Source organism: Eucalyptus grandis, chromosome 3, assembly GCF_016545825.1.
Source record: "Eucalyptus grandis isolate ANBG69807.140 chromosome 3, ASM1654582v1, whole genome shotgun sequence".
NCBI lineage: Eukaryota > Viridiplantae > Streptophyta > Magnoliopsida > Myrtales > Myrtaceae > Eucalyptus > Eucalyptus grandis.
In genome coordinates this window covers 39640890-39653695 of record NC_052614.1, presented here as the reverse complement: position 1 = coordinate 39653695, position 12806 = coordinate 39640890, and the positions used below count along the sequence as shown (strand labels likewise).

The window sequence follows — 12806 nt, the reverse complement described above, 5'->3', positions numbered from 1 at the left end:
CAAACGAGATTTTTCATGAATATAGGGCTTTGATTATGCTATATAAATATAATGCTCTTTGGGTACATTTACTCTTTATTTAAAGAATTGTTAATATCTTGAAAAACCCCTAACTGTTATCCCTATGATAAATTTACTCAAAACTAATTTTTTAACCATCAAAAACTCAAAACTTATTTACTTGTGACAAATTTACTCCAAATGACTACAAAAAATCTCAAACCATTACACTTGTGATAAATTTACCACAAATTAATTCATTCGATTGCCAAAAACCCCAAATTGATACATTTGGGATAAATGTATTGTCCATTAAATTAGATTAATACCACAAAAAAAAAAAACCACAAAGATGTTACAACTATGACAAACAGATAATAATAAAATCCCAAACCAGTACACTAGTCAATTGTCAGATGTCATCCAATTCAACAATTTGATAATAAAATTTAACAGAAATTAATAAAGGGTAATTTTATTACAAGTATACAAATTTGGGTAATTTGTCAAAAGTATACAATTTTGGGATTTTTAGTGGTCAAAAAATTAGTTTTAAATAAATTTATTGCAAGTGTATCAATTTAGAGTTTTTCAGGATATTAACCCTTCAAAAAAAAGGCTTGGTTGAATTTTAATTCTAAGCCACTAATTTATGATTGATGATCATGCGAGTGCACATGTAAGAATTTAACACTTGATAAATCAAAGCAATAATAATTGCTTAAGGATTGCAATACCTCAATGCGTTGAGTGACTCAATAGTAAAGCTTTATTATTGTCTCACATATCGTGTTCTACAATATGACCAACATATTAGAGATCGTAAGAATTTCTCACAACACCCCTGCCTACTTCATTTTTATTTGCATATTTTTCTCTCTCTTTTTTAAATTCTCTTCTTTTTTGCTTGTTTCCCCTTCCATCATTCTCTAATAAAAATTTATTAAATAGTAAACTATACTCGTATACCTAAAATGCTAAAATAACTAAAATGCGCAATAAATATAAATACTAAATATACATTTATATATATTAAATTTATACTTTGAGATAAAGAGAAATTTGAATATATAAATAAAATAAGATGAATAAAAATGAAATTGTTGTTTTTCTGTTACTTTGAATTTTTTTCTATTACATTCAAACATTATTTTAGTTTCATTAATTTAATAAGTTTGTTATTCAAAAAAAAATTATATTATGGATATTAGAAATCCTATCCACTTTTATCATACTTCCCTTATGGGATAATTTCATTCGAGCTACATCTATCTTATAACCGACTTTATCTTATCTTGAGTAGGCACAAAACATTTATGTTGTGTTAATTAAATTACATAGGATACATAAAGTTTATCCTATTTTATTTTATCCCAATTACAAACGTAGCCTTTGGGTTTTTCTTTGAAATAAGCGTGAATTAATTAAAATGCTATATCTATATGAGTCCTAAATTAACATGCATTCTGGAACTAATGTAGAATCTAAATAACAATTATGTTGTGCTAATTAAATTGCACGCAACCTAGATGCAACTCTAATAACACGAAATATGATTAATTATGAAATGATCCTCTTATTAAAACTCGGTGAGAGATTTTGTATTTTCTTTTCTTATAGAAATGAAGATTAAATTCTAGGACACCCAATGACTTCTATAAAAAAAAAAAAAAAAAATGACCCAACAATGCAATGCTAATTATTTTTGGTATTTTCTTTTTATGATTTGAAATAGGGAACTGCCCATAATAATTTTAACCAATTAAGAAATAATCGACACTAATCAATGACTATGCTTAAACATGAAGAATGAAAAATTCTTTTGATTTCTAATGAGAAAAGAATGAGCAATTTCCTAATGCAAGATATGACATGAGATTTTTAATTATTTAAAAATGTGAAAAAAAAAAAAATGCAAAATACAATGCTATGCCATGACCGTGCCTAAAGATGTTTTCACTGCAAGCAAGACAAGTTTCTAAAATAAAACCCCATTAATATATAAACTCAACCCAACATTACCCAATCTCCAACAGCCAATGCATTGCAGAGAAACTCATATCAACAATTACCATGATGGATGACAGAACTAGAGCGATGCAAAGTCTAGATGAATGGCGATTGAAAAGCGTGGCGATCCAATAGTGTGAACCAATTTGACAAACACATAGCAGAATTCTTTCACATTAACAAAGATACTTGACCCAAAATCACACTATGCACATTGCAACATCTCTAAAGGGGGTGGGGTGGGGTGGGTGGCCTAATGCAAGCATGAATGTGGCCGGCCATCCCAAGAAGAACAAAACAAGACATACCGACAAAAGTGGGTAGACTCAATATGTCGTACGAGCTTTATTCCTATTTCTTACAATTTTGCTGAGTTATTGGTGATTTAAAAGACATAATAAGACACGAATGCGGAGGGTCGACAAAGGAAAGGACAAATTAGTTTTCCCGCTCATTTTGCTTTCTTCTTCTCTTATTGGTCCTCCACTTTCTTGCCAGAATTGTCCTCACGGTCTCTGACTTCTTCGGGGCTCTCCAGAGCCCTCTTCTCTTGCTCCTCTTCTTCCACCCTGTTCGACTTGCACTCCTCTCTCAACCCTCCGTACTTCTCGTTCCTATCTGCTCTCGCCTTCAACACCTCCAGCAATTCGCTCACTGCTTTCTCCTTGTTCCTCCGGTTCTTGATCAGGACTTCGCTTATGTCCGCCGGTGTCATCTTGGCCTTCTCGACCGCCTCTTGGAGCTCGCTCGCCGCCACCTCGCCGAGGTCCTCGCCCTTGCTACCCAGGTAGTTATCGAGCAGGATCTCGAGCGCTGGGTACGAGCAGTGGCTCATGCAGATGTGCATGTCCATCCGGCCGCTCCGGAGCAATGCCGGGTCGAGCTTCTCGATGTGGTTGGTGGTGAACACAAAGATCCGCTCGCTCCCACAGCACGACCACAGGCCGTCGGTGAAGTTGAGCAGTCCCGATAGGGTCATAGTGTTATTGTTCCAGTCCTTGCCACCAGACGCAGCATCGGGGGCGTCAGGGTCAGAGTAGCTCTGAGGAGCGGGGGCTTTGGGCGCCTTGGACCTGTTCGACAGATTGACTGAGCAGTCGATGTCCTCAATGACAATGATGGACTTTGAGCTAGTCTTCATGAGGAGCTTCCGGAGCTCGGAGTTGGAGGGCACCTCGGTCAGCTCGAGGTCGTAGATGTCATAGCCGAGGAAATTGGCCATGGCTGCAATCATGCTCGATTTCCCCGTCCCAGGAGGGCCGTAGAGCAGGTAGCCCCGCTTCCAGGCCCGGCCCGTCCTCTGGTAGAAGGCCTGCCCAGCCGCGAAGTCGCGGAGGTCCTCCATGATGTCCCTCTTCTTCTCCGGGTCCATGGCCAACGTGTCGAAGGTGCTCGGGTGTTTGAACGGCACCGCTTCCCAAGGGCGGCCCGGGATTCGTTGCTGCGCGAATTAGTATAAATGAGGCGTTCTTGGTTGTTGCGGCGGATGTCGCTGGCCTTGCCCATGATGTAGTCCAGGTAGGAGTTGAGGATGAGGTCCTTGTCGCGCTTTCTAATCCGGAGCTTGAAGCTGCGCTTCTCGTCGGGGAGGGCCCGCCACGGGGATGGCTGGGACTGGCGCTGCGTCACCGCGTGCTCCCACTGGACGGCGACGCCGTCAAAGACGTCGGCGATGGAGTCGTTGCTGGAGAGGCCGAAGGTGGTGACGCTGGAGTTGCGGGCGCGGGTGAGGGAGAGGCGGCTGGCGGAGGCGGAGGTGGAGGCGAAGGAGCTGAGGTAGAGCTGGACGGCGTTGTAGAGCTCGTTGGTGTTGACGCCGTCCATCTCGGTGACGTCGAAGTAGCAGTAGGAGGAGAAGCAGCGGAGGGCCCGGTTGAGTAACTTGAGGGAAACGTGCCGGAGCTCCGGCAGGAGCACCAGCTGGAGGAAGGTCTGGCAGAAGGCCAGGGTGCCCAGGAGGGAGGCCAGGGATGTCCAAGACTCCTTCCTTTCTGCCATCTCTGTGCGATCCGTGTCAAAGTTGAGATTATTACCGGAGAAGAAGGAAGATTATGAAGAGGAAAGGGGTGTGGAAGGTGTGAAAGAATTGGGGAGTGACAGGGTTCTTCTGGTGTTTTAACGAGGACACGTGTGGCTCGACTGTTTAATGATTGTTTTTCCCTTTCTCCCCTTTTAGGCGGGGCCCCGAGGAAAGATATGGTATTTATATGCATGTACTCTATGTCGCGACCACTGCTGTACTGCTGTACTGCAAACGTCAAAGATTGTTTTTCTTGTTACTCCTTCGGTCTTAAACTTTAGTTTGTTTATGTTTTTCGGCAATTTTATAATTCGACTCCCGTTTAATTCCGAACGCCTCGACATCGGAGTACATAAAATATCGACAAATACAGTAATACTACCCATCAGAACCCTTTTTTTTTTTTTTTTGCTTTCTCGTGAAATTCTAAAATGTTATTCAAATTTCAGTATGTTAAAAAAAAAAAAAAATAGGACATGATGTTCGATATTTCTAAGTTTTAAAGAAGAAAATCAACAAGGTGTACTCACCGTTTCGTGGATTTAATAGGTAGGAAATGTCAAACCGAGCCACCCTAGGCTTGAGGAGAAAAGCACGTACAGTTAATAGAAGAGATCAGACAAAACGAGACTAATATATAAAAGATGGGATAGACTGTAAGCATAAAAACTCGTTCACCACCCACCTCCAGCTACCCACGGCATGCTTTTGTCTTGTTTCTCTGGGAGAAGTGAATGTATAGATAGGCGAGTATAATTTATTCAATGAATATATAAATATCTCGATATGGTGTATGACATTGTATTTTCACCACGTCTTTCATACGATTTAAAAATATGACAACAACGTTTAAACGCGCAAGAAAAAATTAATAATTAATTGAGAACCAATGTTTCCCACACCATAGTGATGGTTCTATTATTAAAGATTATGGTACTTTTCTTTTATTATAAAATGAAAGAACTGGGAGAGGGCCGAATACTCTTATACACGTGGTTGGAATGAGTCAATTCCATTTAAGAATCATGGTAATATCACAAAAGCGCTTGAGGCGCGTTACTATCGTGAACAGGTTTGATCGCCTAAACTTTGGGACTATTGACATTAAAGATGAAAATTTAATGAAATTAGGTATGTATATATATTATATATACATATATAAAATAGCACTACGTCGCTAAAATTGTGTAATTCAATAGACCTACACCTAATTTCATTAAATTTTCATTCAAGACCTCCTACGCCTAATTTCAATATATATAAATATAATAATACATAATAGGGGAAGAGAGATCCTCAATATGCAATACGGAGATTCTGTTATCATTAAACAAAGTTCAGTCACAACATCATCGCCTTACCTGCATGCTGACAAGCCTTCCCAACCCCACTTAGGGTGCGTTTGGGAGTAGCCTTGAGAAGCTACTTTGAAGCTCCAAAGATCCTTGAGCCAAGGCAAGGGTGTTTGGCAAAAAAATTTCAAAACCCATTTGCAAATGTCAGCCTTCACAAGGTTGAAAGCCAAAGGCAGGTTGGGGGCTGCCTTGGGATTTCAGCCTTCTCGGCATGCTGAGGAGGGGCTAAATAAAAACTTTTCTTCTCAAATTATCCTCGTTGGTTTTTCGTTTTCCGGTTTTGCCCTCACTATTCATCATCTTCTTTTTTCTTCTTCCGCGAGCGATCACGACGAAGGGCAAGCGATCGCCGCCGGGGCAACCGTCACCTGACGACCATCGCCGGGGTGAAGCGACCGACACCGGGAGTGTTGACACATAATTTTTATCTTTTTAAAAATATATATAAATAAATAAAAACAAATCAATCAAAATCAAAATCAAAAATTTTAATTATTAATTTTCCTTTAAAAAAGAGAAGAGTCTTGTAGGTCCGGGTCGGGTCGGATCCGGCCTTGGCCCGACCCAACCCTTTTTCCCTTTATTCCTCCCCCCCGCATGATCCGGGCCCAATCCCTCTCCTCTCCTATTTTCTTTTTCCTTTCCCTCACGCGGCCCAGCCCCCTTTTTTCCCTCCGGCCCGGCCCGGCCCACCCTGTTGTCTTCTCCCTCAACCGTCTACTGCGTGGGGAATCAGCGAAGAGGAAAGCGGAAAGTAGCCGTTCGCGTGGGGAAATGGCGAAGCCGAAAGCAGGGGCAGAGGGCAGAGGAGACAGCATCATCTTGCGGGGCAGGCGAACGTTGGAAGCAGCAAGAGAGGTCGAGCCGATTCACACGCACGCGCAAGCCGAATGATCGACAAAGGGAGAGATCTCGGAGAGAGGCCGGGGGAAGACACCGAAAAGAGGAAAATGGAGGACGAAAGAAAAAATCGAGAGAAAACAAGAGGCGAAACAGAGAGAGAAACAGGGGGAAAGCGAGAGAAACAGGGAGCCAAAGGAGGAGGAACTCACCGAAGCCGCCGCCGTCGACGCATCTCCCGACAGCTACAACCGCCGCCGACGCATCTCCGGACTGCAATCATCGCCGCCACCGCCGCAGACGCGTCTTCCAAGCTGCCATTCCCGTCGAAACTCAGGTTGGCATTTCATCGAATACCTAGCGTGCATTTTGAGCTTGAGTTGGCCGGAGTTCGTTCCTTCCCTTTCGGGCGAGCTCCAACCTCCGTAAGTCCCCCTTAGGTTCCTGTCTGTTGTTGTTTGCTTGCTGGTTACCGCCGTTCTTTGCCTCGGGTCCGGTTTAGGTCAAAAGCCTCCTGGTTCGCCCATGCCATCTACCTGTTCGCCATAATGCCCAAGTGGGCTCTCTCCCTCCGAAGCTCCTCCACACGGAGCCCTAGGACCCCTGACTGCCGGAGGGACGCCATTGTAGCCAGGGAAGCCGCGCCACTCACCCTGCCTGGCCACGGCGGTCGGCCGTCACCGACATGCGTCTTCTCGGCACCCCTAGTCGTGACTACCCGGTCACAACCAAGGGAGGTCATCGAGTGGGCCAGATCCCAGATCTGGCCCACTCGACTCCTGTTTTCACTTGGGCCCAACTCTCAGGCTCAAGTTGAGTTAAGTTAGGCCCGACCGGGGACGGTCGAGCCTAACTCGGTCAAGCCGAGCCCGGTTGAGTCGAACCCAGTTAGACTCGACCCAACCCGATCTGGTCCCAAAAAAAAAAAATCTAAAATAAAAAAAGAAAACAATTTCGAAAAAAATATATATAAATTTTTTTAAAAAAAAATTAAAAAAATTAATTAAAAATTAATTAAAAAATTTTAAGAAATTTTGAAAATTAAAAAATGATAGGGTTTGGTTAGGAATTGCTATGTTTTTCATTTTTGGTGTAATTAGGCATTTAATTGATTGTGTTTTGATTATATGTTGCATGTTTAATTTGCATATCTAATTATGTTTAATTGCACGTATTTAATTTTACTACAATTAGGATCTTGATAACTATGATTGTTATTTCAATGTTTGTGCACCTGCATGATCACTTCGTATGTTAGTGGATAGGTATAAAATCAATCCAAATTGCTTGCCAAAAATCATTTGGTTAAAATGAACGAGATTAAGTACCGAAAGGGCATTAATTGATCAATTAATGTAATCAAGTCCCCGACCCTAGATTCTCTGGTTGTGTAGGAAGTGAAGTACACTCCCATACCTCACGTGGTTTCTAGCCGACCCCAATAGGCTAGTGGCGACTCCTTTTGTGCAAAATTCTAAAGAATATCCCAATGTCACGCGAGGTATGGGCTTGGGAGAGCCTGCACCTAATCATAGGCCTTAGACCCCTCTTGAGGCAATACCTCTAAACCTGTTTCCTCTCCTCGAGGGTAGGTCGTGACAGCTTGGCGACTCCGCTGGGGATTTGGTTTTAAACCTTAGAGGACTTAGGCCAATATTAATCTTGTTCATAAATATTTTTGTTTGACAGCGAGGATTTCAAGTACGTCCCTAACATTAAAGGTGTTAAATGTTTTTGTAGAATGTGAGGTATAAGGGGAAGTGTTTGCTCACCTTTGTCTTGTAGGGAGGTGAAGAAATGTATGGTTTATTGTTCATGTATAAAGTGTTGATTGCTTATAAATTATCATGCCTGCATCCCTTGCATTGCACTACACCATAGCACACACAACTTGCTGCCGGACCTAGGCCACTTAGGATCACTTAGGATGGTGTTGAGGTGGATACCACTCCGACTACAACCGTGTAGTACGAGTCGCCCACCTTAACCCCGAAATTTCTTTCTTCATGTCGAAGACACCCACCCCGGTCTGCAACTGCGTGACACGGGTCGGTTCTTTGACAAAGCCGGAGTCATGGGTAACCCGACCTAGCCGCGACCTTGTTGGTTCAATCCGGTGATCCCATGGCTCCATTTTGAGCCGTCTAGAGTAGAAATCGAACCACCACCCATGCGCATGTCTATGGCATTGCTACTTAATGAATAGGGTAAGTTTTTCAAAATTCTTTTCTGCGCAATTTATTTATCCATTTTCTTTTTGGTCGGTCCATGACAAATTAGGTTTATCGTAACTTTGGTTGGCATACAATGGGGGTACCCGAGCTTCACATCTTTTCCGCCCCGAAGGCCGAGCTCCGCACATGATGGGATGGACTGGATCTAACTGGTCGTGATTGGGTGCGATCTTATGTCGGACGTTTACTCCCCTTATTGGAGATGGAGACTCATTATGGTGTTGTTCGAGCGTTAGCACATGTTTGGTGCCCCGCAACTTGCACGTTCATATTCGGTGATCACGAGCTCACTCCAACCTTGGAGGAATACAGTATTGCCATTGAAAAGCCCTTAGTGTCGGAGTTGGTTAGCCCACCTATAGGAATTGAGCATGCATCAACCTTATCTGAGTTCCTTAAAGTTAAGGAATATAATGTGAGAAAAGTTTTGAAAGCCAATCGCAAAACCTGCCCATTTTCATTTCTAAATGAGCTTTTTCAAAATGTCCCATCTTTCCAAAAGAATAAGATATTCCTATTAGCTTTCTTCAGGTTTGTGATATTCCCACATTGTAGAAATGCTATTAACCCTTCCGTAGCGTGGGTAGTTCATGAAGTATGTATGGGAAAGAGTTTTGTTAATGCTATCTTGACTGAAACTTTTCTTTCCCTTACTCGTTTTAAAGAAAATAAAGACAAAGTTTTCCATGCTTCTCTTGCACTCTTGCAAATTTGGTTTTTCTCTCACATTAAGGGGTTCGGTAGCTTGATGACTGTGAGCGACATTTCTGACTCTAGCCACCCTATCCTAAAGTTTAGAGATAAGAAAAAGTTTGCCCATGATTATCATTATTCTGAGTGGTTAGTTTTCATGACCAACCCTAGACCTGAGGATTTCCAATGGCATGCCAAATGGCTTCGAGTTCAAGAAGCGTGGTTCGTGTGTGGGCTTACTAGACCTATTCCTTTGTTGGGAATCACTAGAGTCATCGAATATTACCCAACTCGAGTCACCCGTCAGTTTCAAGAAATTCAACAGCTTCCGCCAGCGATCCAGGAGGACCCGCTCAAAATAAACTTCCCTGACGGATGCCAAGACCACGAAGACTCCATCGCGTCGGTCAAGTCGATGTGGGATATGTGCCACCCCCGGAAGTTGATATGGCCTGAAGAAGAGTTGGAGGGGCAAGAGAAGACCTATTATGCCTTGAAGGAGTACATCTTTAGACACAAGATTCCCGAAGTGCCATTGAAGATTACCCACCGAGCCGAGATCAAGCGCCTCAAGAGGGAGCTCGAGGAAGCCGAGGAGTGTGCTTTGAAGTTAACTCGAGTTAATGGAGCTGCCACAAGCGGAAGTCGTCCTCATCAGTTAGATTGAGTCAAGCGCAATATGTAGCAGGACCTTATTCGCATACGTTGCAATATTAAGGAGTTTGTCTCAAGTCTCGATGTTGAAAATTGGGAGTTAGGAGAATGTCTTTTCGTCTTTGAAATAGCTTCGTTGTCTAAGGGTTTTCTTTTGCATTTTTTCTTGTATTATGTAGCAACCTGGCTTTTAATGAAACGAGCAAATTGGGGCGATTAGATCTTTGTCGTGGACTAACTGCCTAATTATTACTTGTACTTATATATGCTTATCTACCTTTGCTTCAGGTACTAACCGATCGATTGTCTTCTACTAATCGTCGACACGGCCAAGCAGAGATCTCCAATTCGCACGTGCGCAAAAGTCAGAATGGAGAACGATGACACCAACGTACGCATAGCCAAGATGGAGGACCAGCTAGCCCAACTCACCGCAATGATGCTTGAAATAAGCCAGAAGCTTAAGGAGCCCCTCCGCTGTAGCTATCACTGGAACATCCATTCCTACGCTATCAGGACACGCTTCCCTGTCGACAGGAGGCACGCACGTTGCTGATCTCCCTGGGAAAGAAATTGCCGAAGAAGCTCCTTCTGTCACGCCAATCATCGTTAATCTGGATTCTCCTCCGAAGGAAAACCCAACACCCCGCCTAAGTGAAGAGAGTGAAAAACGTTTGGCAAAGATGGAAGATCGATTTGTGTGTCTTGCAAGGTTACAAGCTGAAAGGAACTGATAGGCTATCTCCATACACCAAGACAAGCTTTCCTGAGAATTTCCAGAAGCCTGAGTTCACAAGAAAGTATGACGGAACGGGATGCCCAAGGACCCACCTTAGGTATTACATGAGGAAAATGGCTCACTATGCGGACAACGTGCCATTCCTCATACACACATTCCAAGATAGTTTGGAAGGCATTGCCCTGACGTGGTTCATTACGCTGGACATTGAAGAATTCATTAGTTGGGACGACTTAACCAATGAGTTCTTGTAGCAATATCGGTTTAACACCGAGCTTGCCCCCACAAGGGAAGAATTGACTCGTGTTGAGAAGAAGATGAATGAGTCATTCAAGGCCTTTGCACAAAGGTGGATGACCATGGCCTCACAAGTGAAACCGGCCTTGAATGAGAGGGAGATGAAGCAGTTGTTCCTCAAGACATTGCCCTCTGAATACTTCCAAGGGTTAGTATTCTCGGGTTGCCAAACATTTTCACAGCTAGTTGAGGTAGGTGAAGGAGTTGAATGGGCAATGGTTAAGGGAAAGATTTCAACCGGAGGCACGAAGAAATTCCCAGCAATAAAAGATAAGGAGGCCGCAATTGAAGTAGCACTTGTGCAAGAGCCACATTTCCCTCGACCAGCCACAACACTCGCGCACAAGCCTATGATGGTTCCAAGTAGTTCATCACAAGCATACGATAATGGCAAGAGACCCTTTCGAAAGGGGTTTTCTCCACTACCACGCCCGTTGTCAAAGTTATTACCCATGCTTCTCGAAAAAAGGATGGTCGCAAAGAAGGTACCTAGAGATAACCCCCCGAGGTCCGTCGGGCTCCATATGACCAAGACCTGCAAATACCACATGGGAGAAAGGGGGCATGATGTAGATAACTGCCACATGCTGAGATACAAAGTTCAATAGCTTCTAGACAAGAACATCTTGACTTTCAGGGAGGCTCAGCCCAACGTGCAACAGAACCCTCTACCAAATCATGCAGGGGGAGTGAACTCAATTTCCGAGGACACGCGGGCGAGTCAACAGCCTCTAGTGTTGGATGCTTCCGAGTTGTATGAATCCCTAGTGCTAGCGGGATACTATGAAGGCCAGGAGGATGTGACCCTAGAAGAGAAATTGCATCGCGTCTGTAGGATGGTAGCCATGGGAGTAATTAGACGCTAAGAAGAGGAAGAGAGGGTCGTATCCGTGACAATGCCATCGTCATTCCGCTCATCTTTCTGCAACTTTGCTGGTATGTCTCGGGCGAGGAAGGTTATGCGTGGAATTTCGAAGACCACAGCTTTGTACGATGAAGGGGTGATAGCTATGATAACCTCGATGGTGATTGAACTATCCGATGAGGAGCTCGCCGGCGATATCGAGGTGGAAATCGCTAAATCCACAGTGATCGACCTTATGGTCGAAGAGATGTCGACAATCGAAGTCACAGGAGGAAACACAATGCTGGTCATGATTGAATTGCCTCCCCAAGAGGAAGATGGAATGATACTGCTGGAGTATCCTCCCAAATTCGATCCCAAAGCTGTACCTTGGGGTTACGGAACAAATGAGGTAGATGATGTCACGTGATCAGGCCGCTGTTACGCACCTGATAAGGGAATAGAAAAGAAGACCGTGACCAAGGAGGAGGCAAAGTAATTTTTGGCTATAGTAAAGTCCAATGAGTTCAACGTGGTGGATCAACTGCGGAAGTTGCCGGCTCAAATCTCCCTCCTGGAATTATTCAAATCTTCTGAGAAGCATAGGGACATCTTGCTAAAAGTCCTTAATGAGGTGCACGTGCCAGAGTCAATTGATGAAGTCCAATTGGAGGAGTTCATTGGGGCCATTCTATTGAAAGACCAAATTTCCTTTACTGATGAAGATCTTCCCCCCGATGGTCCTAATCATACCAAAGTGCTACACATCTCGGTGAAGCGTGAAAACACTCTTGTTTGCAGAGTATTGATCGATAACGGTTCGATGCTCAATATATGCCCGTTGGCTACTCTCCACCGTCTTGGCATTGATCTTAGGAGAATCCATACTGGCAAGTTGACCGTGCGGGCTTTTGACGGGATGAAGAAGGAGGTGATAGGGGAAATTGAGCTTGAGCTGCTAATTGATCATGTACTTTTCCAAACCGTGTTCCAAGTGTTAGATATACCAAGCGCTTTTAATTTTCTGCTAGGGAGGCCATGGATCCACACAGCATGTGCTGTTGCCTCCAGCCTCCATCAAATGGTACGATTTGTGGTGGACAACAGGCTTATCACGGTC

General features: G+C 43.6%; 1 protein-coding gene across 1 annotated transcript; it reads right to left on the bottom strand.

The window, feature by feature from the left end:
* Positions 1-2253: 2253 nt before the first annotated feature.
* LOC104437377 (AAA-ATPase At5g57480) lies at positions 2254-4199 on the bottom strand. Its single transcript, XM_010050317.3, is given in 2 exon segments — positions 2254-3444; positions 3447-4199. Coding segments are annotated over 2 exon segments (1524 nt in total). The 5' UTR covers positions 4009-4199; the 3' UTR covers positions 2254-2482.
* Between the last annotated feature and the right edge of the window lie 8607 nt (positions 4200-12806).